The following is a 27,160-nucleotide window of genomic DNA, read 5'->3' as shown; positions in this document are numbered from 1 at the left end:
GCGGGCGGGGCGCGCCGCTTCCGCCAATGAGTGCTCGCGACCGTTTTACGATTACGACCGGTACATTTTTGATGAATATTGCAATGAATGGAATATGGATAAAGCTATCTATTCTTTCTGTGTTTTTTTTCTATGGCCTTTAACAAATTACAATAGAATAATGCTGTGTCTACGACATTTTTATTTGCGATTCGTACAATAGGGCACAAAGGAAATACCTAGGTAGGGTAAAACACCCTATAGTCAGCCCCCAACCAGTACTCAGCCTTTACAGGCTTTGTAGCCGTATAATTAGTGTCGAAAATAGTAAAGACCAATAAAATAATCATTAATCTAATCTGTATAATCTTATTGACTAATATGCACAATTACGATTCGAAAATTAACGTGGCCGACTATTGGGTTTCCAAATTATGAGGTTGATCCAGTAATCGGCCATGAGTGGCTGACTACTGGCTTGTTTGTAATTCTCATATATGTGGTTGAAATTAACAGGGCGAATAGTTCTCAATTTAACTATTGCGTTGAGTACTTTACCAGTAGTCGGCCGCATATAAAGTCTGTGAATTTCATAAGGCCGACCATTAGACCTACATATCCCATAGTCGGCCGTCAGTTTTGCTAAATGAAATTGGGTCTAAAATCCTTTCATTATGGTTCAAATTTGTGGGTGGATATGTTGGCACAAAACTTAGGTGCTTGTTTTAGAATATAAAATCAAAAAGACCAAAAGATCAGTATAAAGAGGAATAATTGTCATGGGCTATGGTGGCGATCAAAAATGTTATGAAAATCATGGAAACGAGTCGAGTACTTGGCATTTTACATATTATTATTATGACACTTCAAGTCCAGCTACTTCTATCATCTACCTTCTATTTCCTAGCCTACCTTTGACTTATGCAGGTATAAGCACACCAAGAAAGCTAAAATAATTTTATATAGGAGAGCACCTTTTGAAGAGTAGGGAGAGTTGAGAAACAGAAGGAAGAAGTAAAGGAACAGAAAATAAAGTTTTAACGCTGTGAACTGTGTGAAGAAAGATTGACTAAAACGTTCAGAAATAAAGTGCTAATAACTATAAATTTTAAAAAGCCTCAATCTTTTTTTATGTGTAGGTAGGTACATTTTATATGTTTGTGGTTAGGTTAAAAAAAATAATAAAGCCATTTATTCCAAATCTTTCTTCCTACATATATAATTATTATTATTACAAAGTTTGTTAGTAAATTGCTGCCTAAGTTTTATTAAAACAAATTTCTTATAAAATACCTAATTAGTATTATGAGATTTGGACCCCTGTGGGTGGTAACGTTAAGCCATCCCATCATCATCTTTCTCATCATGCAAAGCATTTTGAGACCCCATCCGAATAAATTTGCAGACATTCGTAAATCTCCCCACTTTCACCCCCTATAACTTTTATTCAGCTCCACCAATTTTCATCAAACATGACAAAAATACTCGCACATAAGTCACCAATAATACAAAAAAATATTGAAATCACTGCATCCTTACGGGAGTTATGATGCCACAGACAGACAGACACGTCAAACTTATAACACCCCTCTGTTTGCGTTGGGGGTTAAAAATGCATGGATGTATAAATTGTATTGCATGGTACCTATCCTTGAAAATGTGGAGAATGCAAGTTAGTATTGGAGCTGTTAATGTTTTTGTGCTAAGATGATTGAAAGCTATGTAGGTAATCCAGTTCCTTTATGATTACAAATAATAATGATTATTAATACATGTTTCAGAGGTTTGATACAATCATCCCCGAGAGTGTTAATATAGAGTTTATAGAGGATAACAGTTTGCATGGGAACTATCTTGCCGTTCTGGGGGTGGAAGAGTAAATGTTTATACTTACTTGAGTAGTAACAAGTAAGTTAAATAGTTTCTTGTTCCTCGAATTAAGATAAGGTATCCACAAACTTCGTTTGTGTGACTCATTATCTAAGTGCAGGGTAATTAAAACAGCGCAGACGTCATTGTAAACATTTATTTGAACCATTATCGAGGAGGAGGCGAGCCATGCCGCGCCACCGAACACAAACAAACAACACTCATTATCATAATGACACGAGTCGTTTGTAAATTGTCAGCAAATACGTTCATAATACGTCATTAGACGAGCGCAGAGCTGCCGAGTGATCAACAACAACATCCACTTGCTGTGATATAACTAGCAACATACCACTCAGCCACTCACCTGCCACCGTGGTCTAGGTACAAGACACAACAATACTGATGACTCGGAAACAATGTAGCTCAAACGGTTAATGTATTTAACGATTTTAAACTCTCGCGACTTGTACCTACACAAACAACTTTGTGTTAAAGATGGCCGCGCTCGCTGTGACCCCGGCATGTGCTGCCTCGTGTCGCCGGCGCCCCCGCCTCGCACTAAGTATATCTTTATTACAGTTACATCATTGCACACATCATTACGATAAATAGCACCCTTCTACTCTATATCATTAACACAATATAACAATCATAATTTACTAAGTACAAGTAACTAGTAGAACAATATCACATCGTGTCTCCGTGTCGCTCGTGCGCGTGCGTGCGTGTGTGTTCACGCTGATTCACACGCTGATACACACGCTGCGGCACACGCACAGCTTTGTACTGTACCCCGGTGATTTGGAACGGATAAAATCTTTGGTTATTGTACGATATATCGCACCCCCGGTGCAATAATGTCACTTTTGTAAAAAAATGCAAATATGAGTTACTTATGTAGTAATTGATTTAAAGCACTACTACTGTCTGTCTATTATCATTATTTACGCAAAAGTAAAGTTTAAAGTATTCGCTGATGTATTCATCTTATCAATATCATATAAAGTGATTGTTGTGGGAGGTGTCAAAGTTTTAAATGCTTCTCCTGAAAAACTACATTTTTGCATAAGTGACAGTGTTGCACCAAGGGTGCGATATTATGCGCTCGCATTAGCAATATCTTTACCTTAAGTATCTAGCTACAGGTTCACGTTCGGAACGTGCAATAAATAATAACATACGATCATCGATATATGTACGTATCGACGAACACTCTGGACCGCAGAGTGCGGCCGACATAACAGACAACAGAATAACATTAAGTAACAACGCGCCCCCGCGCCGCCTCGCCCCGCGCCTCCCCTCGCGCCGCGCTCACGAGTAGATGGTCATCAGGATCATCTGCGAACAACAACGCGCTCACGTCACTCAGTGCTCAGTCAGTGTGACGCAGTCGCGCCCGGGCTCACGACGCGGTCACGCGGCCGACGCACCTCCTCCAAGGACAGCGGGTTGGCCTTCATCTTGGCGTCGAGACTGCGGTAGCGCTCTGGAACAACAACACGTCCGGCTTTACTCCGCGAAGAGAGACGCCTTCGAGCCACCCGGCGGTATACGCACCGTGCGCGAGGTGCAGCCGCGCCAGCGCCATCACGTAGTCCTCCTCGCTGAGCGCGGCGCGGCGCGCGAAGCGCAGCACCAGGCACTCCAGCACCTTGTTGCTGGCCGTCACGCCGCTCGCCCACAGCAGCGCGCGCAGCCGGTAGCTGGACACGCGCGGCGGCCCGCAGCGCCGCGCCGCCAGCCGCAGGAAGGCGGCGCGCCAGTACGCCAGCAGCGCCAGCAGCGCCGGCACGTCGCGCGCGCGCATGGCGCCGCTCAGCGCCGCGTCGCGCAGCGCCACCAGCGCGCGGCACAGCTCCAGCGACGGCGCCGCGCACAGGCACACGCGCCACACGCGCCGCAGCGCCGCGCGCAGCCCCGCCGCGTCCACCTGCGCCTCCTCCGCCTCGCCCTCCGGCAGCAGCTTGCTCGCCGCCGCGCGGATCTCCGCCTGCGACACGAACGCGGCAAGGTGAGGAGGGAAGCGCGCGACTCGGCCGAGGCGGTCGGGCGGGCTCGTACCGGAACGGCGCGCTCGTCGTCCCGGAACTCGGCGCACAGGTCGCGCACGACGAGGTTGTCCTCGTTGAGCTCCCAAACGTCGGTGTGGTCGTCCGTGAGGATGCGCAGCAGGAAGGCGGCGTCGGTGTGCGGGCGGCGCGTGTGCGGCACGACGAGGTAGCGGCCCGGCGGCAGCGTGAAGAACGTGACCACCTCGCGCGCGCGGGACTCGTGCGTCACGTCCAGCGCGCGCAGCCCCCGCAGCGGGCGCGGCTCGCGGCGCAGCGTGCCGCCCGCCGCCGGCAGCTCGTACACGCAGAAGCCGATGGCGCGGAGGCGCGCGCCGCGCACGTCGTACTGCTGCGTCACCGACACCACCACGTGGCACTTGCGCGCGCCGCCCGCCTCCGCGCGCGGGATCTGGACGTGGAACTGCGGGTTCGTGCCCGTCGTCTCTGTCGAAAAACGAGCGCGACCGTTAGAGCGCCGGTCCGATGGGAGACTGGGAGGGGACGACGTCGGAGCCCGTACCGGTGCAGGCCGGAGGGCCGCCCGCGTTGTAGCCGGTACGCCACCGGCGACGCGCCAACACGGCGCGCCACGGCCGCCGCGCGTGCAGCGCGGGCTCGCGCAGCCAGTCGTCCGGTCCCACGTGCACCAGCTCCAGCGATCCGAAGGTCGCTGCGAATTCGCCGAAGGACATCCTGCACGCGAGAGACTAAGATCAGCGTCGAAGGTCACTCGAGAAGCCCGCGAGGGCCGTCGACGAGAGGTCCGGAACGCACCAGAAGTCGCCGGGCTCGTCGGCGCGGTCGGCGAGCAGGTCGCGGTCGGCGGGCGGCAGCGCGCGCCACTCGGCGCTGAGCGGCGACCAGGCGCCGGCCCACAAGCCGCGGCCGCACACGGCGCGCACGCGCACCAGCGCGCCGCCGCCCGCGCCCGCCGCACCGCCCGCGTCCCGCACGCGCGCCAACCCCGTGACGCAGTACGCCTGCCCCGCCAGCAGGCCGTGGCGCGGCCGCTTGCCGCCGTCTTGGGCCAGCGTGGCGACGAGCAGCGTGGAGCGCGGCACGGCGGAGTTGAGCACCTGAAAGGTGAGCGCGTGCGGCTGGTGGCGCAGCGAGAAGCTTTGCACGATGGCGCCGGTGAGGTCCTGAAGCGCGCGGGCGGTGCCGGTGCCGCGCAGAGCCGCGTAGCCGCCGTGCAGCTTGGCGTAGGCCTTGTGTAGCAGCGCCAGCGTGAAGTCGTCGCGCAGCGCCGAAGCGGCGCCCAGCAGGCGGCCGCCGCGCGCGGGCAGCCGGTCGTCCACCACCACCTCGCGCCACGCGCCAAACACCCAGAACCTGAACCTGCGCCACGTCGCGTTACAAATAGCGGCCATCATGATGTTCACGGTAGCATAAAAACAAATTTATTATTCATGATAAGTATGAACCCTCGACCACTGGCGAAGGTGGTGCATCGCGTGTCAAAATCGAGGCGATCGAATAAGTCGGTCGTGATGTGACAACAAACAGATAGATCGGTGGGTGCGATAGTTACCTGAAGGCGCCGGAGTAGCGGTGCGTGAAGGATTGCGGCGGCAGCGCGCGGTCCAGCAGGCGCGGCGTCCCCGCCAGCGCCGCCGCCGCCACGCACACGGCCGCGCCGCCCAGCGCGCCCGCCTCCACGTGCCACCTGCGCAACAACAACACTGCAACAGTCGCTGCTCGCCGCGCGAGACACGCGCACACGCACTGCACCGGCACACGTACCTGGCGGGCTCATCGTCGTCGTCGGCGGCGGGCGCGCCGGAGCTCGGCGAGGCGGCGCGCTCGTCGCCGCGGAACCTCGGGCGCGCGCACAGCTCCTGCAACACGAGCACTGTCACTCGCCTCCTCACACCAGCCGCCGACACAGTGCACGCTGCACGTGTGATGGCCACTACTACTTCAAGTAAGGCCAACCTGACGAGATAAAGAATGTAAACAAAGATTCAGCGGTTCAAAACATTTTTATTTGAAAATATATATTATAATAATATATAATATTTTATACAGTTCGAATTTTAAACATTTTTTTTATCTCGTTTTATTGGCCTTACTGTAGTATATTGTCCTCCTAGCCGATATTCAGTTGCCGAGCTGTTCTCCGAGGCCCGGAGGCCTATAAATTCACCTACCTCACTCTGGGCAATTCACTGAGTATTTCTTGATAGAAAAACTAAGGAACAATTTTTTGTTCGGTTCCGGTACTCGATTCGAACCTGAGAGCTCCGCGTGGTAGTCGCATACACTGCTAGTTGGGTAGCGACCGCGCCACAGCACACTCGAGTAGACCTATAGACACACCGGGAGTGGCGCGTGCGACGCTTTGAGCGTGTAGCACATTGTTCTGAGCCGGAGACGCCGGGAGAGATGTGGCGCACGTTCCGGAGAAATCGTATGGCACGGATTCTGGTGAGATTTTAGTTCTCGGAAAGCGATCGGTCGTGTGAGTGGCGCCGACACTCGCTGGGAAATATCGCAGGCGAGTGCGACTAGTAATAGCCCTACAAGTGCGGTGTCAGCGGTATCGAGGGCGGCGCGTCACCTAACTGCACTTGTGACATCGTTGCACAGAGCGACTATGTGTGTGTATGTGTGTGCATGACGCGGTACACGCTTACTGCGGTGCTTGTTGGTACACGCGACACGCGCAATATTAAAATAAGAAAGTTCAAAGTGAGCCGCTAACTATGTTGTGGCTCGACGCTCGACGGGGCGAGACGAGGCGACGTGCTGTGTCGAGTTGTAGCGCCTGACACCGGCTCAGAGGCCGCGGCCGCCTTCATCGATGGCAGTAAACAGTCGGCAGTGGCTTACACTGACACTCACTGAGAGCCTGCGGTCGGCCGCAGAAATGGCGGCACGACAGCGTGACGTCATTGTAACGGTTCAACTACTGATACAGTTACAGATATGAAGTAATAAGCAGAGCTCTCAGCTCGCTCCACCCTCGTGCGTGCCCGGTGAGTGGCGGTGAGTGGCGGTGAGTGGCGGTGAGCCCCGGTGCCTCGTAGAATGTGGGCTCGTCATCAGCACGCTACTTCACTATACTATTGCGTGTGAGTGCGGGCGCAGGGCAATGCACCTCCACAAGTGAACATTATCAAGTGATAACACATGACGCCCGCACGTCGGCGACGTTTTGTGTGAAGTGTAGCAATAGTATAGTACCAGTGTACTGGCGAGTGTGCGCAAATAAGTAGGTTCTGCTCACGTCGAACCACAAATATTTCAACATTAATGAGATTAGTAAACACCTGCGACGTGATCGTGCGCGCGCGGACCGAGCGGGGGATAAGGGGGGAGGGTGGGGGGAGGCCGCTATCAACATGCAGGACCTACTTTCAGTATGTTGGCACAAGTGCAACCTCGTTGTATGCAATGTTTACGCTGGCCCAAGTGTGTCGGAACATAAGCTGACGCACCCTACTGGAGAGAAATACGCACAGTTCACGGCACACGCAATACTCCCGACTAGTCCCCACAGCGCGGCGGTGAGTCAGTGCCGGGACCGTTACTGCCTCAAAACAACTGTAACGCGGTCATACAGACGAAACTGTCATTATTTTATTATTTATTACACATTTGTTAACTGCGATCTATACCTACTTTATGCATCACGTCAATACAAGTGGAATACTACGATAACAGCGACGATAAGACTCTTTGTGTTACCGTCGTAGATATGTCAGTATCAGTGCCCACGACCGCCACGACGCAAAGTAAGCGAGGGCGCGTTGATGTCTTTTGTATGCGAGGTGGCGCAGCAGCGCGTCGGCGCGGCGGCGGGAGAGGCGCGGGCCTTCACGTGAACAATCAGCTCCGTGGCCAAGTAAGGACAAGTAATGACACCTGCAATGCCCGCGACATATAGTATGTTTATGTGGCTGGAATGAATATCCATTCAGCCGTGTATAACGTAACTACGTGTTATCCTCTAATACTATATTACCGATGCCAGGGAAGCCTATAACATATTACCGATTTACCGAATATACCTCATGTACCGAATGTCAGACGTTGTACCACCCTCTCGCTTGGCAAGGAAAAACAGAGAATTCGCTTCGTAGTAGCACGGCGCGCGTGGATACCAAGTTGTACATAATAAAGATCATATAATAATATAATAGTATCGGGCCGCGCGATACTCGCTCGCCGGAAGCTGATCCCGTTGTGCGCGCACACACCGACACAAGCACACGCGGCGCCGGTGATGCACAACGTCGATATAAATAGATAGTGTATGTAGCGTGGCGTGTGATGTAATGCCAACGTGCAGCTAATATGAGAAACAGATGACGCGTGACCGCCACCGTCACTACACCCACTACACAGTAGGGCGGCACAATATCGAGCAACAATCAACGCGCCTCCAACAACACTGCATCTGCCGCTCCACAAATACCTTACCCCTAGTACCCTATAATATGAACATCCATTATTATAAAGTAGGTATTTAATCACTTATAATAAAAGTCAAACCTCCTATAAACGTCCCAACGTTTGAGTTGAAGTCAGGGTGTGTGGTGTCAGGTGTGTGTAGGGAGCGGTACAAGTACGTGGTAGTGTTTGTAGTACCTCGTGTTATGTTATGATGACGGTGGGTGGCGTCCGTCTCGCGGTGAACAGTTAGCTCACTCGACACTGTGGAACACGCCGCGCCACGTGCTACGATAGGCTATTAGACTCAACTCTCAAAAACAAATCTTAAGTGAGTGAAACCTACATCGTAAAAGCGGTTGTGGTCTCGGACTAGATTCCCTGGCGACCGACCCCCCCCCCCCCCCCCACCGCCCGTACGCACTTCTGATAATCGTATCAGTCAATATGAATGGTGGAATTAGTGGAATTCAATATATCAAACCGATTATCCGTGTACGGTGCATGAGATACTGTACTATGTGTCACCTGTGAGTCGGCCTCGAGGCTGGACGGCGCGGCGCGCGTGTGTGCACAATTAGCGCTCTGAGGAGTGTGCGTGTATCAGTGAGCGAGCTGCAGGTATCAGTATATCGGGATCATCACATAATGCTTACATACAACAATATGGCGGGCGCGTGTACTGCCTGGTGTGCGTGTACAATGTATACTACACACACACACACACACACACACACACACACACACACACACCGCTCACACTACACGTAATGACATACTAGTAATTGTTATGATCCACAGCGCCTCACCTTGGACCCATCACTCCGATTTTGGATCCTTATTCGCAAATATCATAATGTATTTAATACACTGAGGTTGTGCAAGCGCTTGTAAGTATACGTTGGGTCGCGCGTTGCTATCAAGTTAACAACTCAAGTAAACCGTGCAATACCTCTGGATAAGATGTAAAAAACCGAGCCTGTAAATGCAAAGCAATGTTGTATAAAAAATTATATTATATGTTTGGGGATCTCTGAGACTATTAAGAGCAGATTATGCAATAGATCCGACATTATTCCACTCTTGTGACTAGTTGTGAGTGTTGTGATGTTCCAATCGGCTGAGCGGTTTTATAAATCGGTGCACCATAATGAATGAGGTGGAGAGGCTCATTTCAAGAATTGAGCGTGGTGACGGTGAGTTTTATGAGACAGAACAAGGGAGGGTTAATACTGACTCGCGTCAAGCTGTGGACTTAAGCGTAGCGTATAGTATGTAGTGTGGAGCTCACGTGAGGTCTCAGCCAGCGCACGGCGGCGGCGAGGCGCTTGTCCCCGAGCGCGCGCCACGACGCGGGGAACTGCGCGTCCTCGAACAGAGCGCCCCCCGCACACCCCGCACCCGGCGCGCAGCTCGCCGCCACCCCCGAGCACTCGGAGCCGCTCCAGTACCTGCCGCCACGGAACACCAGCTTAATCTCCACACTACCCACTTACTGATGACCCACGTCTGACGTCTGACTGGACGAGCTATCTGCAGTTGGGCACTATCGCCACACAGACACTAGTCGTAGTGACCAGTAAGGAGGTAGTATTGCGAAACGAGTTGAATATAAATATTGATGACAATAACTGGTAGGTATTGTCAGTATTGTGTAATGTAATGGTAACGAAGATCACTGCGCCACTGCTGACAACCATGACGGCGAGTGTGACGGTGGCATCGATCACTCAGTAGTAGAGTCCACGGTCCATGTTCATGCTACGTGTTAGGTGTGTAGGCGGCGACGGCAGGATAACGATGTGGCTCCATCCAGTGTCCACGTCACACATGTCACACTCACCTGGAGAGCGTGGAGTGCTGGTCGTCGCGGCGCGCGCCTACGCCATCTGTCAACAGTCGACACTAATCATACTCTCGAACTTGTAAATTAGTGATAGTCCATTGAAATGATACATTTTTTAGGCCTTAACATGTGTTTTCAGAGGACGCAACTTTATTTTTTCATGTGGGGGGGGGGGAGGGTTCCAGTAGATAATTAAGTTGAAGTTTGTAGGGTCCTTGTAATTGAATACAATTGAATTCCGTCCTTTGAAAAACGCAACCCTAAATGTACTTGAGTGTGGAAGTGAGTGTTATGTGGTTGTGTGTTACCGATGTGCGTTCTAGACGCTGCTTGAACAAATTGCACGGCATCGCTTCCGCAGTGCGCCGCGCGGCGAGCGACCACTTGCTAGCCTTACAATTACAATTACAATTACATCATCACTTCTATATCTTGCGGCGCGATCGTTCTACTAGCTGTGGCTGACTAAGCGACACGATATCACTCGCCGCTATGTCTCCACGGCAGCTCCTACAGAGACCCACTACCAATCTGAACAAATTATTCGATGACAACCATTTGGAGTTATCTTTATGATGAAAGTGTTTTGATAAGAAATCAAAGCTATGCGCACATTAAGATCATTCATTACTAAGTATACTAACACTTAACAGTAAAGCGACAAAGCGTGTATGTGTCTGTCACCTATTAATTACTTAATTGAACTTAAAGATTGATTCTGGTACATGAGTGTCAGACAGTACGAGTGAGTCCACACACGTTGGTTCAAGTTGGTTGGTAAGTGTAGGCAGCGCGGTGCGTGTGGACTCTGGACTGTGGACTGCGGAGAGCGGAGTGTGGAGTGCGTGCGGCGCACTGATGTGATGTGGCTGCGCCGGCGCGGTGGCGGAGGCGTGGGAATGCGCCGCTCCAGCGACCAGTCGCTTCACTTTTCATTATTATTATAAATGTACCACTTCACTAGCACACTGAATGTTAACCGCCGCGGCCTCCGTCTCACCTAGTTCTGTGCTGCTACCTCGCCGCTACCTCACCGCTACATCGCAACACCCACTTATTTATTTAGCACATTGAGCGGCTAACACAACACTCTTTCACAGATGATGTTAATGCAGAGAACGACAAAGATACTTACTTAATAAGTAACAAATGGATGAGTTGATAGGTAATAACTATAAGTTAAACTATAAGTTACTTATAATCAAGTTACTCACCGCCGGTTTACAACATTAACATTTCAGTTCAGCGGATTACGCTCTCACGTCTAATTAAATCACTGAACTGATTTTAATGAAATTTGGTACTGAGATAGAGTTACGAAGAAAGAACATTAACTTCTTTTTATCGCAAAAAAATGGGTAAAAGGGGAGAGGGGATGAATGTTCGGAAATTCGACAATCTTGGCGCTAGAAAAGTGAAACTTTATATTCAGTTCTATAATCTATACTTATAATAAATCTGTAGAGAGGTCAAATTTGTACATCTATCTATCTTCTTCTATATATATGTTACTGTAAAAGCCCGACCTGTGGTAAATCCTAAGATTTTCCGGTAAAACCTAAGATTTACCAACTCTCAATGGTAAAAGTCCGAACAAGCCAGAGTTTAAAAACTATGTTGCGATTTATAAAAAAATCCTCCTTCATAACTATGTTTATAACTATTTCACGGTATAATTATATACTGTGACATAGTTATAAAGAAGGAGTTTTGGGCAAAGCGACATGGGTAGGTTAGGTTAGAAGGCTAAGGTGGGAGCGAGCGAAGAGATGCTCCCACCTTAGCCTTCGTGGCTATTTTTTTTGAACCACCCAGAAGGAGGAGCCCCGCGAAGCGGGGCTCCGGCGACATCTCGACATCATCAAGTGAGTATAGGTAAAAGTTCGAATTAAAAGAATTATTCGGACTTTTACCATTGCGAGTTGGTAAATCTTAGGTTATACCGGAAAATCTTAGGATTTACCATCGTTCGGGCTTTTACAGTAACATATATATAAAACTCAAAGTTGACTGACTGAGTGACTGACATAGTGATCTATCAACGCACAGCCCAAACTACTAGACGGATCGGGCTGAAATTTGGAATGCAGGTAGATGTTATGACGTAGGCACCCGCTAAGGATTTTGATAAATTCTACCCCTAAAGGGATAAAATAGGGGGTGAAAGTTGGCATGGAACTTCGTCAATTTTGAACCGACCGGGCTGCGGCTGCGGAAACTTTGCATGCATACAGGTACTACGACGTGAACATAGCCTAGGAAACAGTTTTGATATATTTCACCCTTAAAGGGATAAAATAGGGGATGGAAGTTTGTGTAAACCTTCTTAGATTTTAGAAAAGAAATTAAACCACCTTCTTAGAAATTAAACTAGATTCACACATATAACACTTTTTACTACAGGAAACCTTTTCACGGGTACGAAGTCGCGGGCGGCAGCTAGTTAAATATATTTTTAAGATAACTATCAGAGGCTGATTAGTGATCGATACTGATGCCAAAAATGCAATCAGTAAATTTTTTGTCTGTCTGTCTCCTATATTCTTTATAGAAACATAAATTACTTGACGGATTTCAACGAAACTTAGTACAATAGAAGCAGACCAGTGAAAGGAAATGTTGGGAAAACGGGAGAAGTTAGGTACCTGGTTTTTTAAGCTTCCGTCGCGTGTGCAGCTTTAATGGTTTAAGCTACATAGAAATCATGTACATAACGGAAATATTCTACACTAGCTGACCCGCGCAACTTCGCTTGCGTCACATAAGAGAAAGATTTGCCCGATTTTGCCTCATGGCCGTAGCGTGATGTTATATAGCCTAAAGCCTTCCTCGATAAATGGTCTATTCAATACAAGTAGATTTTTTCAATTCGAACCAGTACTTTCGGAGATTAGCGCGTTCAAACAACCAAACAAACAAACTCTTCAGCTTCATAATATGTTTAGATAAAATGATATAAAAATATCTCAGACCGCATATGTCTATCATTTATTATGGTTGACTCACAATAACACGTGTAACCTCCAATAGCGTAGCAGTTCGGAGATTTCTGATTATATTTGTCTACTCTTACGTTTATTATACCAATAATACTCACACTCATCCCTATGTTTTTAAAATTAACATTAGTAGGTACCTTTTCAATAAGAAAAGAATCATAGAAATCGGTATAGAAACACCAAACTTATAAGTACATGAAATGAAATACGCTATAATAACAAGCGCGTAAATATGAATCATGCTATCCTACTAATATTATAAATGCGAAAGTTTGTGAGAATGTATGTGTGTATGGATGTTTGTTACTCTTTGCAAATACTACTGAACCGATTACGATGAAATTTGGTGTATAGGAAGCTGAAGAGCTGAAGACCCAGAATAACATAGGCTACTTTTTATCCCGGAGTTTCCGAGGTATCGGGATTTACACGGGAAGGGTTTCCACGCGAACGGCCTCTAGTTACAAATAAATGGGTAAATGAGTGTTTCGTTGTTTTTGGAAAACTACCCCTATTGCTCTTTCGTAATGATGTCTTCTATAGAAAACATAATAATGTCTAAACTCATCTAAGTATGGTTTTCGGAAGGGTATGCAATGACGCAGTGTGGCTGTGAAACGGAGCGAGTGCCTACACCAGGACTGTTCAGGAGGTGAACGGAAAGCAAATGTATAATACAAGGATAAGTTCAAAAGTTCGAAGCGCTTTGTGTTTTCACCTTGTTTTACGCAAAACGTCCCCACTCCCTGCTAGCACACGTATTTTTATCGTTTTGAACTTACTAAATGATCATTTCGCTGGGCGTTTCTGCAGAACTGTGCCCAGTTACGCATACTAGCACTACTCAGCTGAAAATGCAGTTGCAGTGTGCGCATACTGTGAGACAACTTAAAGATACTCAGCTATTAAGAAGACTGTGGTACTGATTTTCCTTGATTTTTTGACAACGGTATTGGGAGCAATTCTGTAAATTGTGCATGATATGATCGAATGTGGTGCAATGATAGTCGTGAGGTGACTGACTGGCGTGTCCGTTAGTCTTGTGCGCGTGTCCGTTGAGCGGCGGCAGGGCTGCTGGCGGGCCGGGGTGGCCGGGGTGTCCGGGGTGACCGGTGTGTCCGGGGTGGGCGGGGTGCGGCGCGGCGGCGGGCGGCGCGTGGGCGCGCGTGCGCATGAACTTCCTCATGGCGCGCGCGCGGCGCCCTGCTCATCGCACGTGCGCGCTGCAACAGCACTCACGTTACTCCACCCACACCACTCACTCACAGCACTTACGGCACGCGAGGCACACTGTTACGTGTTCGCAACTTCTTCAGGCCTCGAGCTCTTTGTACGTACCTACTTACGCGTACGCGCTCCAATAAATATCAAAACCTCCGACCGGTTCGCTCACCGTACGGCGACCGAACGTCGTAATGGCTTTAATTTACTTTTGTCAAAACAGAGAACGACACTAGAATGAGGTTACGGCCGACCATTCGCTTCGGTCTTGACCGCGGGAAACTAGCAGTGGCCTATGATTGTTTACAGCCGCAGCGAGCCGCGGCGATGTGCCGCGAGCACCTAATGCTGCTGTCGACACACATGATGCGTGTCCGCGTCCGCGTCGAGGTGCGCGGGTGCTCCGAGACACACCGACTCAGCTGCCTCACTGACATCAACGTTACACTAACGGGTTTACATGGATATCTACAGCTGTATGCGAGCGGTCAGCTCGTCGAGCAATTTATAATATTGTTTGTTGTTATCAGTAGGAATATGTAGCATATACTCGTGTGTAGGTACCTGTCTACACTTGTAAAATATACATGGAACTTGTGTTTCACAGTAACAGAGTACTGCGGCTACTTTAGGGAACCACTAAAACCAAACATTTACATTACTGCATGAAAAAATTACCTACCTAAAGTGTCATGCAGTGTATCTATGAAATATATGTCGTCGAAACTAAAGTTATCTATTTAAAGTGTATATTATAAATCATAGTGCAAATTAAATCGGGGTCATTCCTCGGTGGCGGCTCGGAGACCAGCCGTCCTAAGGCTCCGAGCGGCGCGGCGCGTCACTTAGTCAGCTGAACTGTTACATACTTACGATTCGAGTGAACGTGCGGATAGACCGAGCCGGCTCACCGAGCGCATACTGCGAACTACTACGCTACAAGTGTAACGGCGCGGCGCGTGCCGTTACACGGGCGAGAGCTGTCGTCACTGCGATGACACGAGTCGCGTGACAAGCGGCCGAGCGTCGGGCGGCACGTGTGGTCGCGGCGGCGGCGCGGCGCGCACTGCCGCGGCCCGCCGCCGAGCGCTGCCGTGCGCGGCCGCAGCACTCGCGCCACTCGCCCGGCGCGCGCCATTAGCATACAATCGAGCAGCACCGCCGCGAGCCTCCAGCGCGCAGCACGCCGCCAGTACCCTTATTCGGGAGAGCCTATATTTGCACGAAGCATATCGTCGACTGCGGTTCGGGCGCTTCCGCCCTCCAGAAAGTAGATACCGCCGGTTTACGTGAAGCGGGCGGCAAGTCACTACGCTCAGGGTGCAGGCGAATGAAAGACGCTACTCGACAATGGAATGAACGTTTATTATTTAACTTACATAGAGATACACTAGCTCACTATCGAAAGTCATAATATAATAATAACGAGGAAACAGGAGCATTCGCTTCGCTACGTCTCTACGACCGTCTACGTCGCTAACCACTAACGATAGAAAAATAACGTCACATCGAGATTCAGAAGAGCGTCCGTCGCGACCCGCGGCGGCGCTCAGTCGTCCGAGTCGTCCGAGTCGTCGGGCGGCGCCGGGACCAGCGGGCCCAGCGGCACCAGCGGCGCGGGTGCCGAGGGGCCCGGCGCGGGCTCGGCGCGGTACCGCGGCGCCGCGGCGGCCGGCAGCAGCAGCACGCAGGGCGGCAGCGCCAGGTCCCCCAGCGACACGCGCAGCAGCGGGGCGCGCGCCGCCCGCGGCACCGTGCCGCCGCGCGCCGCCGCGCCGCCGCCCGCCGCGCCGCAGCGCTCGTTGAACTCCAGCGTCTGCGAGCACCAGTAGCCGGCGCCGGGCCGCTGCACGTACAGCGGGCGCCAGCGCGCGCCGTACACGCCCACGTTGGCGTAGCCGGGCTCGGCGCGGGCGGCGCGCGCGCGGCCCGGCGGCGGCGCGGGGGCGCGGCAGCGCGGCGGCGGCGGCGGCTCCGCCGGGGCGCGGCATCACGCGGCGCGCTCCACCACGGCCACGCCGGCGTACGAGCGCCCCACCGACATGGTGGCGCCCAGCATGGTCCACGTGTCCGTCGCCGGGTCGAACACCTCCACGGTGTTGAGGTTGGCGGCGCCGTCGTCCCCGCCGACGACGTACAGCCGCCCGTGGTGCGCGGCGACGGCGGCGTTCCGGCGCGCCGTGTGCATCGGCGGCGCCGGGCTCCAGCCGTCCGGCGCCCGGTAGCGCTCCACGGAGCGGCGCACGGCGGGCCCGTCGTGGCCGCCGACCGCGTACAGCGCGCCCTCCACCACGCCCACGCCGCAGCCGGAGCGGCGCGCGCTCATCTCCTCCACGCTCTCCCACGCGTCCGCCGCCGGGTCGTACCTGCACACGCGCCCACGCTTCAGCACCGCGGGCCGCGACACGCGCCGGCCCGCGGCCCGCACTCACCTCTCCACGGTGTGCAGACACTGGCGCGAGGCGCCGTCGTAGCCGCCCACGGCGTACAGCTTGCCGCCGAGCACGGCCACGCCCACGGACGAGCGGCGCGTCGACATGCCGGCGATGGGCCGCCACGTGCCGTCCCGCGTGTCCAGCGCCTCCGCCGAGCTCAGCCCCGTGGCACCGTCGAACCTGCGATCGCTCTCGTCAGTACCGCCCGGTGAGTCCGGTCGTCTCCCCGCCCGCCCGCACTCACCCGCCGACCGCGTAGATCATGTGTCCGACGGCCGCCACGCCGAGCGTGGAGCGGCGCGCAGTGAGCGGCGGGCCGGCGCTCCACGTGTCGGTGGCCACGTCGTAGATATCCACGCCGCGCACGCGCAGGGTGCCTGCGACACGACAGCGGTCAGTACGTCACGCGAGTGAGGGTCTCGAGAACGCGGCGGACTCTCACCGACCGTTGAATCCGCCGACGACGTAGACTTTGCCCTGCACGGTGGCGACCCCGGCGCGGCAGCGGCGCGTAGGCAGCTCGGCGGCGCAGCGCCAGCGCCCGCACTCCATGTGGTAGGCCTCCACGTCGCGGATGGCTTTAGGCGCCTGCCCGCCCACCACCAGCAGAACCTTGGGGGACCGCGGCGGCTGGCGTGGCCGGGCGCGGGCGCACGTGGCGGCCGCCGCCAGCCGCCTCTCGGGCCGCATCAGGTGAAAGGACAGCGCCTCGATTACGAGGTCCTGAAATCGCGACGGTATAGGATTTAAGCTTCGCATTCCCGGCGGAGTGACAATGCCGGACGGGGGATCTCACCTTGACGCGGAGGCCGGCGCTGGCGAGCGGCTCGGCGCTGGCGCGGGCCACCAGCGTGTCCTGCGCCAGCAGCGGCAGGCGCACGTGCTCCAGCAGCGCGCCCAGCTGCGAGGCGCGCGCGTCGGGCGCGTGCTGCATCCAGCGCACGACGGCGTCCAGCACCACCTCCTCGTTGGGCACGGTGATGCGGTCGCTGTCCAGCAGCTGCGCCAGCGTGTCCGCCTCCAGCGCCAGGAACTCCTCGGTGTCCAGCACCTCCACGAAGTGCGTCTCGATGAAGCGCTGGGCGCAGAGGCACAGGTCGGTGCAGGCGTGCAGCTCGGCGAAGGCGCGGATGCCGAGCGCGTTGTCGGGCGACAGCGCGCTCGCCAGGAACACGCAGCACGCCTCGCGCACCCCGCACACCTGCAGCAGCGACGCCGCCGACAGCAGGCTCTGCGATCGTCACACACGGGTTAACGCACACCGTTACGAGCGCTCGCACGCGTCCGCGGAACGGTACCCACCTGGACGTTCTCCTCGGTGATGACGAGCGACTCCGGGGAGTACACGTACTCGACTATCGCCTCGAGCGCCGCCTCGTCCACGTTCTGAAACCGACAAGGCGCAGTGAGCGAGCGAGGCGGGCGGCGCGGGGCGGGGGCCGCGCGGCGCTCCGCCTACCTGGATGGTGACGGTGGGCTGCGTGCTCTCGTCGAACTGCGTGAACATGGCGTGGAAGTAGGGCGAGGCGGCCGCCAGCACGGCGCGGTGCGCGCTGACGGGCGCGGAGGGCGGCGCGCCCGCCTCGTGCGCGTGCAGGCGCACGTCGCACAGCGTGGCGGCGCGGCGCAGGCGGCCCAGCGCGTCCAGCAGGCGCGTGGCGTGCAGCGAGCCCGCGCCGCCGCCCGCCTCGCCCGGCGCCGGCCGCTGCGACGACTCGTCCAGCGACGACTGCGACGCGCAGCGCACCATGATGCTGCGCACACACACCTCCACTACTACACTTTTTGAGCGGTTCGAATAGGGGATGAATGGTTGTAGATGAATTTAGAAGCGTGAATCGTCTCGCTAAGGTCTTAAATTTTGGCCGAGAAGTGTTGTGTTCCGGCGGTACGGAGGACGGCTACTGACACTACATGTCAGTCCACATCTGAATTACAGGTTATTTAGAATGTAGTGTTTATTGTTTATATACGACTCAAAACAAAATAAGGGCCACTTAATTTTTTTTTGTAATCGGGTTATTTATTGATTTAAATGCATATTTAAGTGGTTGATGCTTATGAGACAGTAATATTATGTGTAGACACATGTTATTGGAGTGGAAACTAGACACGTATAGTGCGCATTCCACTTGCTAGTGCTCACTGTACAACCCGCGTAGCATTTGTAAGGAACATCTTAACTGGAACATGAGTTATTGGGGTACAGTGCTGGTTACTATAAGAGTAAGATGATTTTTTTTTGTGATGATCGTCGGATTAGAGTATGGAGACGAGAAGGTGAGCGATTTTCGGACCCTTTCATCCATGTGAGGAGGTATCAGCATATCCGATAGAACTAAGCTTGTAATTCTCAATCAAGGCACTGTAACTGCTCAGCGATACATTGAGAAGGTTGTCAGACCCCATTTGGTCCTATTGGCACAGAGAATTGGTGCAAAGTTTCAGTTAATGCACGACAATGCACGCGCACATACAGCAAGACCCACCAGAGCGGCTCTAGAAGACGCTGATATCCGGGTGTTACCGTTGCCCGCAAACAGTCCAGAACTCAATTCGATTGAAAACATCTGGCATCTACTCAAACGAAACGTTCGAGATGCCGATAGACCGGTTCATAATAGAAGACCACCGACTCAGGTGGTAAAATCAAGCTGGGAGCAGTTTCCTGAAGAAACAGTGAGACATTTGATAGAAAGCGTGCTACCCTGGCTTCAGGATGCATGTTTTCCCAAAAGAGGAGGCCACACACAATACTAAAAAACTAGAAAAAAACAATATGATACACAAACCTTTCAAAATTATAGCAAGTTTTCCGTAATCGTATTTTTCGTCAAAAATTACCATTTTGCTTGAAACTGTATTTGTATTTTTTTTCTGCTGATTACGGATTTCATTGATTTAATGTAAATTAAATTAAAAAATAAATAATCTAATTAAGAAAATTCTATTAAAAAAATTAAGTGGCCCTTATTTTGTTTTGAGTAGTATATTTGTTTATAGTATTTTATCAATGTATAGAATATAGTATTGTATATAAAATAATATGGACCTGTGTGTCTGATCTAAAGAATAAATAAATAAAATAAATTAGTAACTTAATGCTAAGTAGGTACCTATTACACTGTTAATTTTTTTTTGATAAAAAGAAAGCTTGGGACTTTGTTGCTTCTTACAAGTCTGTTTCAAAATAATGTACTGTCAATTTGATGATTGCTGTATCAACCAATCAGTTTGACCATGATTTTGATAATGCACACAGAAAATCATGAAACTACACAATGCTATGCAAAGAAACAGCCAATATAAAAGAGCAAACACAGTTTTACATACATTGATAGATCCCTAATGATATTATTAAGAATGTATAAGAGACTAGCTGACCCGCGCAACTTCGCTTGCGTCACATAAGAGAGAATGGGTCAGAATTTTCAATGTTTTTGTAACACTTTTTACTGTCACCTACTCTGCTCCTATTAGTCGTAGCGTGATGATATAAAATATGCTTTTTTTTACGAAAAATATTCTCAAAATTATTTATATCTCTTAGTATAACGAAGTCGCGCTAAGGCATATCCGCCATTAAAACAGTTGCCATGGCAACGGAATTTTGTTAATTCAATGTCATTATTACATTGATTTTTCGCGACTTCGTTGAATTTTCTGAATTTTCCCGGGAAATGCGTCATTTTCCCGGGGTAAAAAGTAGCCTATGTCCTTTCTCGGGTATCAAAATATCTCCATACCAAATTTCATGCAAATTGGTTCAGTAGTTCAGACGTGATTGAGTAGCAGACAGACAGACAGACAGACAGACAGACAGAGTTACTTTCGCATTTATAATATTAGTATGGATGTATTAAATACTGGTTAAATCTGTCAGAGTCACAGTTTACTCTTCACAGGGGGAATAATCAAACACATTTACCTCAACATGCATAATAATAAGTATGTTACTGAATGCAAGAATGTGAGTGACATGTAAACTGACTCCTATAAATTAAAAACCTCAAGTTTGTCTGTACCATTATTATAAATCTGTGTATATTATAAAGAGGCAAGATTGGAATGTAAGTATGTTTGTAACCAGTTGACACAAAAATACAAGGCAATTTTAATTGTGAGAAAAAAATTAAGGCTCCCGCATGAAACTATAATAATATTTATCCTCCTGTGTGAATCTGGAAATGGGTCTCAGGTAGTAGTATAGAGAAATAGGTATGGTAAAAAGAAAAACTTGAAAATAATAATACCCATGTCATATTAGCACCGGACCTTAGTGATGAGTGACGTGACCTGCTTCTGTCAGTCCATCTGTCTAGTGTCAGTCTCGCTTGTTACTTCAAACACATTGTACAATGAGTGACACAAAAAAGACTGAGTGTTGTTTGTTCCCTTACAAATAGGGCACAGCTGCAACATATTTAGTGAACAATGTGCATGCAGCATGGTAAACTTAAGTGATGTCTAAATGAAGTAAACCTGAATCGTCCTCTGTCTCCATCGCCTTCTGCAGCGCTGTTGTCTACCACCAAGCTGCAACAGAACACAGTGCTGTCAATTCTGCCCACATCATCCTACTTACAACAAGTTGATGCCTGAAAAGGAAACCTTTTCGTAACTACGTTAAATAATATGCGACCTCGAGTATTTAGGCAGCGTCACGTGGTGGTTACAAGGTAAACCTCGAGGTAAAGGTCAGAGGACCTCGCAATATTTACTGTTGTTGAAACAGATTAGCCAAATAGAAACATGAACGAGTAACTCACATTCTGTCCCTGTCGGCGTCAGGCTGTCCGTCCATGGCGGTGGAGCGCCCCGCGCTAACGATCAGCTCTTGACTCCAGCTTACCAACACTCGCTACAACTTTCTCATGTATACATCGCCAACTGACACTGCACGTTTAATCATTCACTGTGTATTCTTCTATACGGTGTATTAAACGATTACAGAAACTATTTGTCTACAAAATTAACTCACGAAACATTAAAGTGGTTAATTTTTTACTATAAACTTACAGATGTTATTGACAAATTATGTTAGCAAACAGAATGTCAACACCGTCAAACATAGACAGCTGTCAGTTCAGGGATGTCAGTGAGACGCGTTATATTCACTAAATTTTAATTACTTAAGGCAGAACAAATTTACATTAATATTGGATAAATAATCGATGCAGATTATAAATATTAATTTATATTTTTGCTAGGAAAAATAAATATCGTTAATACCTATTCTCTTGCAGGGGGATTTGTCTGGCGGAAATAAACTGGAACTTCGTGGGACTGTCAGTAGTACGCCTAATAACGCATAGATGGCGCTTAAAAACTACGAAGTTGAAGATCGCTTTATTCTATTTTGCTTATTATTATTATGAGTGTGTAAAATATTATTAATACAACAAAATAATATAACTATTATTGAATGTAACTATTACTGTGTACTATTGTGAAATGTAATTAGTACAATCTAATTATGTGTTGTCTTATCGAGCTCATGGGGCTAAAATAGAAAGCAAGTGTCATTTTTATTTTCTAGCGACTCAAACCTCAATCATTTGAAATTTTAATTTAATTCCACCGCCTACTAATAGCTCTAACCTACCTAACCAAATATGTAACAAACCTTACACAATGTTCAGGCAGGTTTTAACTTAATTGTTGGTTTGTTTAGCTGCTACTTATTCAAAAGTGTGAATCCGGGAGCTTAGAGTTATAGATTACAATTAGGAATAGACAAGGAAGTCACTGACCTAGTATGTACAAGTTGAAAAAACATTTTTATTATCATGAAGAATGACAATTCGGGTGCGTAGGGCGCACACAGCGAAGACTTATAGACTCGTAGGGTGCAAAGGGTGGCGCAGGTACTAACGAGTGATGTTGCATAATATTAGATCGACGTTATCATTATGTGAGAGCGCTTTGGAGATGCTGTGCAGCCGCGCTGTACCGGAGAGACGGGAGAGAGCCCCCGGCGAGCAGTGGGGTGAGGCGAGTGCAGGCGCGGCGGGCGAAACGGCGCGGTGCAAGGCCACGCGGGGGGCGCATCGATCCGAGAACAGCTGTGCCAGCACCGCGCCGGCCGGCATTTTGCATAGCGCAACTATCATCTTATTTATATCTCATCTAGATAATACTGCTGTTAGTAAGCTTCAGGGGAAGCGGTCAGGCAAATGTCCTTCTTTGATTTTGTCAGAATCGTATTTGTTGGTTTGATTGTTACATTTTTGTTGATGAACAAAGAGTGTCAAAGAGTGCACGATAGGCGTGGCTTCTTGCGGTTACAGAGAGCGAGACGACATGAGTCGGCTAGAGCCCCGGGTGCGACGGGGGCAGGTTTATGGGCTGCGGGGAGAGGCGGGGAGTAGCGAGTCTCCACTCCAGCTGATTTTGACTGTTGCTAAGCGGCCGGCGGGTGCGGTCGAACTGGGGGTGAGGGCAAGGAGTAAGCTTCATTAAAAACCGAGAGGTGTGGAAGTTGCAACGATATGAATAATTATGTACCTGTGCTAGAACACCGAAGATGTGATTGTGGACTTGGACTTGGTCCATAAGGTGCTGCTCTTTACGTAGCACCCACACGTGACTGCAACTACGTTGATTCTCTCAAACATTCCTTAACCTATGGCGAAGTTCAAAAACTAAGAAAGTCTAAAGTAGTGCGTAAGTAGGCATCAGTACCAACAAACTGGCAGCGGGAATAAACGTTCCTTCCTTGAGCGAGAGAACTTAATTCTTGAAGTCGAAGACGTAAAGAAATTATATATCGTGTAGCACTGGTTCGACTAAACATCTTCGTGGAGGGACTAAACATCTCTGTACTGCATGTTTTGCACTCGCCTGTCATCTTCGGTCTGGCACGTAAGCGTGGCAAGACCTTCATCATCAGTCGTAGCAAGCAATATTGTTGTTATCATCGAACAGTTGTTTTAATGGTTTGGGCTGGTTATTGATATTATAATCATAAATATATAACACAGTGGGAGAGTGGCCGCGGGTAAACAGGACAAAGGTATGGGGTAAGAGACGTAAGTAATAACAAACGTGGCTATAAATATTACGATGATAGTCGGTCGGCGGCTGCGGCGCGCGGATATGAAACTTCCTTCCGAAGCTGCGAACCTTTATTTATTTGGACAACACAACACTGTCTGTGCGAGCACAGCGCGCCTCCCGGCACCGCCTGCCGCCGCCTGTCGCAGGTCGCTTCATGGGGTCGGTCGGAGGCTTGCGAAGTCTGTTTATACTTACAGAATTTTTTTGTCTACTACCTGCATAATATCTGCCTGTGCCTAGGAACTAGATATTACGAAAATGTATATGCGAATAGAGAGACGTAATATCTAGTTATAAGTAGGTAACTAGGTCGGTTTTACGAATTATTTTTGGGTTATTAAGTGCTATTAGCGCTTTTCCCTCACCGTGTGCCACCAGTGAGTGGGTTAGCGGATAATTAATCGATAGGCTCAAATCAACTATTATTTGTTTGTTAAAAGCTATAAAGGGCCAAATGCCTGAATCTCTCTCAATATCGGGAAACATATGTAGGTACCTACTATTATCTACCTGCCGCTATTAATATTAGGCATTCGCATTATAAGAAGAAACCTAGATGCTTGATGAAAAAATGCGCGTTGACTCGTGGTTAATATTGCAATGAGTAGTAAGAAATTGATGTGGTTTCGATCGATAGCAAATTGTTAATTGATGAACGTCATCGTGCGATAGAAGGGCTGGCGATAGCGGCGCGGCGGCGGCGAGTGCGAGTCACGTAAGAGCGGCGGCGGACGGGGCCGGGCGGCGCGGCCGGGCGGAGCGGCGCGGCGGCAGCGGCAGCGCGGCCCCCCGCGCGGGCCCGCGCGCCGCCGGCCGCGCTCAGTGTGCCGCGCGAGCCCGCCGCCGCCGCCGCACCGCCCGCGCCGAGCCCGCCGCCATGGAGCACTTCATCGAGACCGTGCGCAAGTACCCGTGCCTCTGGAACACCACCGCCATCGAGTACCGCGACCAGGAGCTCAAGGACGCCGCCTGGGCCGAGGTCATGAAGGAGACCGACCTATCGTCAGGTGACCACCCCGCCCCCCTCACACACACACACACACACACACATACACACGTACACGCGTCGACGCACACACGCGCACGTCGCGCCTCTATTGTTGCCATATAAAGGCGCATAAAGAAAAGTAGCTCGGCGCGCAGTGAGTGCGATATCGAGGTGCTCGCTGAGGGGCTCCGAGCCGCCGCGCGCCGCGCGCCGCCCGGCGCCGCCCGGGGCTGCACTGGCGCCACCTGCCTGCCACCACTGCGCTGTGCTTACCAGCTCTTGTATGTGGCTAATGGGACTGACCGATACGAGTTCAATACTTTGTTGCTAATATGAATACCCACATTACTTATTATCATTGTCTTATAAATCAAAGTCAAGCTAAAACGAAAGATGAGCCAAGCGTAGACGTTCTCAAAAAAAATATTTAAATAGAAAACTTCGTCATGAATTTTATACAATTCACTATTCAGCCTTAAAAGAAATATAAATCAGCACCTTGTAATAATTTTTCAAGTACTATGTACGGTAGCATTGTTGAGTTACAAATCATAAAAAAAAATAAAATAAGCAAAGTGAACATTTCTAATTGAACATTAATTTTACTTGAAAAATTATTTAGTACAAGGCGGTGATTAACATATATTTTTGAAAATGTATCATTTAAATACATTTTTAAAGAACCACTATACCTGGGACTATTTATGTATCGTTTTTGGTTTGTTGTCGATTAATGGGACATCCTAAACAAAAACTTAAATGAGTAGGTATGTAGTGGGAGTCCACAGATGATGCCGGCGCGGGAGCACGATGAGCCGTTAGGGTAGGTCAGTGCTTGTAGCAATACTAACTGGTATTTTATATACGAAAGTATACAGGTATATTCGTTAGTACAAGTCTCACGAATATTACTGCTACTACTACCGAATCTAAAGTAAAAATGAGGAAACTTTAAATTGTAATCATGCTAGTGGTACTTAATTTTGTAAAAAACTGTACCCAGGTATCTAATAGAATAATTTAAATGGCATTCAATTGTTTACTGAAAACATTCCTCCTTGATATGCTTACTACTCCTACTTTACATTTAGCTTTTTTAAGCACAGCTTCGTCTGCGAGGGCTCTTCTTGCGAAACAGTGTCATAAACCGATTAGGAGGTATGTAATATATACAGCCCATTGGCATATTTTCTCTTGATTACACAATATTAACAGTAAGTAGTCGTCAGGTATGAAGTAACGAGGGAGTAAGATATAACAACTGTAGGTAATCGAACTGAGATAAATGGAGGAAATGTCTAACAATGAGCATAGGTACTAGACTGTGCTAGCGCCTAGCGATAGATACACGGCCGTGCGTGGCGCGTGGCGGTGTGCTACATGTTGTCTGATGTTGAGTTGTTTGTTGCAGTCAAAGAGGTCAAGTTGAAGTGGAAGAAGCTGCGTGACAGCTACCGCGACGCGCTCAAGCGTCAGAGCGACATGCAGGCCAAGGAGCCCGGCAACCCCGCCAAGAAGAACTACCCGTGGAAGTACACGGGCCTCATGCAGTTCCTGCAGCCCTACATGAGCAACCGCAAGAAGCCGGCCGGCTCGCCGCCGTACCCCGCGGCCGCCGCGCCCGACGCCGCGCCGCTGGCCGCGCACAACGGCCTCGAGCACCACTCCTCCGACGAGTCGGACAGCGACGCCGACTCCTCGCCCAAGCGCAAGGGCTGCGAGCAGCTCACCGTCATCGACCGCAAGCTCGACTACCTGTGCAAGGCGAGCGCCGGCGCCAAGCGCCACTGCGCCGAGCGCGAGCGCGAGCGCGAGCCGCCCTACGAGCGCAAGCGCGAGGCGCCGCCGCCGCCGCAGCCCGACCCGCTCGACATCTTCTTCAACAGCATGTGTCAGTCCACCAAGCGCTTCCCCTTCCCCACGCAGATCAAGATCAAGCGCACGCTGTTCAACGCCGTCATCGAGGCGGAGGAGGCGCTCATCGCCGAGCAGCAGAGCTACGCCAGCCTGTGGGCGCAGGAGGCGGGCTCCTCGTCCAGCAGCGACGCGCCCGACCCCGACGACGACAAGGACGGCGCCTCCTGAGCGCGCCGCCGCCGCGCGCGCCTCTACCGCGCGTGGCTGCGCTACGCGACGCTCTACCAGCACCACCAGCAGTACCAGCACCAGCAGTACCAGCACCAGCAGTACTACCAACACCAGGAGCGCACGCTCTACGCCACTGACGACCAGTGACGATCAGTGCATGCATCCGGTGCTGACACCATATTCACGCACTCGTAGCGCATCTAGTTGCTATCATTATCTCATTA

General features: G+C 50.3%; 3 protein-coding genes across 8 annotated transcripts; 1 reads left to right on the top strand and 2 right to left on the bottom strand.

Annotated features, from left to right (window-relative positions):
* Nucleotides 1-1,991: 1,991 nt before the first annotated feature.
* LOC142979159 (calpain-9-like) lies at nt 1,992-15,476 on the bottom strand. 4 transcript variants are annotated; one of them, XR_012959816.1, is made up of 12 exons: nt 15,240-15,476; nt 14,169-14,368; nt 10,144-10,189; nt 9,592-9,751; nt 5,649-5,743; nt 5,437-5,571; nt 4,680-5,243; nt 4,426-4,598; nt 3,916-4,349; nt 3,412-3,844; nt 2,978-3,340; nt 1,992-2,637 (listed from the first exon to the last, which is right to left on the bottom strand). XR_012959816.1 is itself a non-coding variant. In XM_076123945.1 (12 exons), exons 2-12 carry the CDS (start codon nt 14,329-14,331, stop codon nt 3,166-3,168), a joined length of 2,286 nt encoding a protein of 761 aa, XP_075980060.1. In that variant the 5' UTR covers nt 14,332-14,368; nt 15,240-15,475; the 3' UTR covers nt 1,992-3,165. The 4 variants fall into 4 exon arrangements, 3 of the variants coding, with proteins under 3 accessions (XP_075980060.1, XP_075980058.1, XP_075980059.1); XM_076123945.1 differs by having other exon boundaries at nt 1,992-3,192; nt 3,285-3,340; nt 15,240-15,475; XM_076123943.1 differs by having other exon boundaries at nt 1,992-3,340.
* Nucleotides 15,477-16,304: 828 nt separating this feature from the next.
* On the bottom strand, nt 16,305-21,878 carry kel (kelch protein). 3 transcript variants are annotated; one of them, XM_076124212.1, is made up of 9 exons: nt 21,571-21,878; nt 21,284-21,337; nt 18,261-18,574; nt 18,104-18,187; nt 17,598-18,032; nt 17,248-17,524; nt 17,046-17,178; nt 16,799-16,981; nt 16,305-16,732 (listed from the first exon to the last, which is right to left on the bottom strand). In XM_076124212.1, the coding sequence occupies exons 2-9, from the start codon at nt 21,303-21,305 to the stop codon at nt 16,357-16,359; spliced, it is 1,824 nt and encodes a 607-aa protein (XP_075980327.1). In that variant the 5' UTR covers nt 21,306-21,337; nt 21,571-21,878; the 3' UTR covers nt 16,305-16,356. The 3 variants fall into 3 exon arrangements, with proteins under 3 accessions (XP_075980327.1, XP_075980328.1, XP_075980326.1); XM_076124213.1 differs by having other exon boundaries at nt 18,261-18,569; XM_076124211.1 differs by having other exon boundaries at nt 18,261-18,555.
* A 2,801-nt stretch (nt 21,879-24,679) lies between these two features.
* On the top strand, nt 24,680-27,062 carry LOC142979541 (uncharacterized). Its single transcript, XM_076124517.1, has 2 exons — nt 24,680-24,867; nt 26,260-27,062. The coding sequence occupies exons 1-2, from the start codon at nt 24,738-24,740 to the stop codon at nt 26,931-26,933; spliced, it is 804 nt and encodes a 267-aa protein (XP_075980632.1). The 5' UTR covers nt 24,680-24,737; the 3' UTR covers nt 26,934-27,062.
* Nucleotides 27,063-27,160: the final 98 nt, after the last annotated feature.

This window comes from Anticarsia gemmatalis, chromosome 16 (genome assembly GCF_050436995.1).
Source record: "Anticarsia gemmatalis isolate Benzon Research Colony breed Stoneville strain chromosome 16, ilAntGemm2 primary, whole genome shotgun sequence".
Lineage (NCBI taxonomy): Eukaryota > Metazoa > Arthropoda > Insecta > Lepidoptera > Erebidae > Anticarsia > Anticarsia gemmatalis.
This window is presented reverse-complemented; position numbering and strand designations above follow the sequence as displayed.

Excerpts from the sequence above, each read along its gene's own strand:
- LOC142979159 (XM_076123943.1), bottom strand. The coding sequence starts at position 14,331 with ATGAGGAAGTTCATGCGCACGCGCGCCCACGCGCCGCCCGCCGCCGCG. Across the intron at positions 10,190-14,168 it reads CAAGACTAACGGACACGCCA|ATGGCGTAGGCGCGCGCCGC; the intron begins GTCAGTCACCTC and ends GACTGTTGACAG. Across the intron at positions 5,244-5,436 it reads CGCTACTCCGGCGCCTTCAG|GTTCAGGTTCTGGGTGTTTG; the intron begins GTAACTATCGCA and ends GACGTGGCGCAG.
- kel (XM_076124211.1), bottom strand. The coding sequence starts at position 21,605 with ATGGACGGACAGCCTGACGCCGACAGGGACAGAAT. Across the intron at positions 21,338-21,570 it reads GACGCCGACAGGGACAGAAT|CTTGGTGGTAGACAACAGCG; the intron begins GTGAGTTACTCG and ends GTTCTGTTGCAG. Across the intron at positions 18,033-18,103 it reads TCACCGAGGAGAACGTCCAG|AGCCTGCTGTCGGCGGCGTC; the intron begins GTGGGTACCGTT and ends TGACGATCGCAG.
- LOC142979541 (XM_076124517.1), top strand. The coding sequence starts at position 24,738 with ATGGAGCACTTCATCGAGACCGTGCGCAAGTACCCGTGCCTCTGGAAC. Across the intron at positions 24,868-26,259 it reads GGAGACCGACCTATCGTCAG|TCAAAGAGGTCAAGTTGAAG; the intron begins GTGACCACCCCG and ends TGTTTGTTGCAG.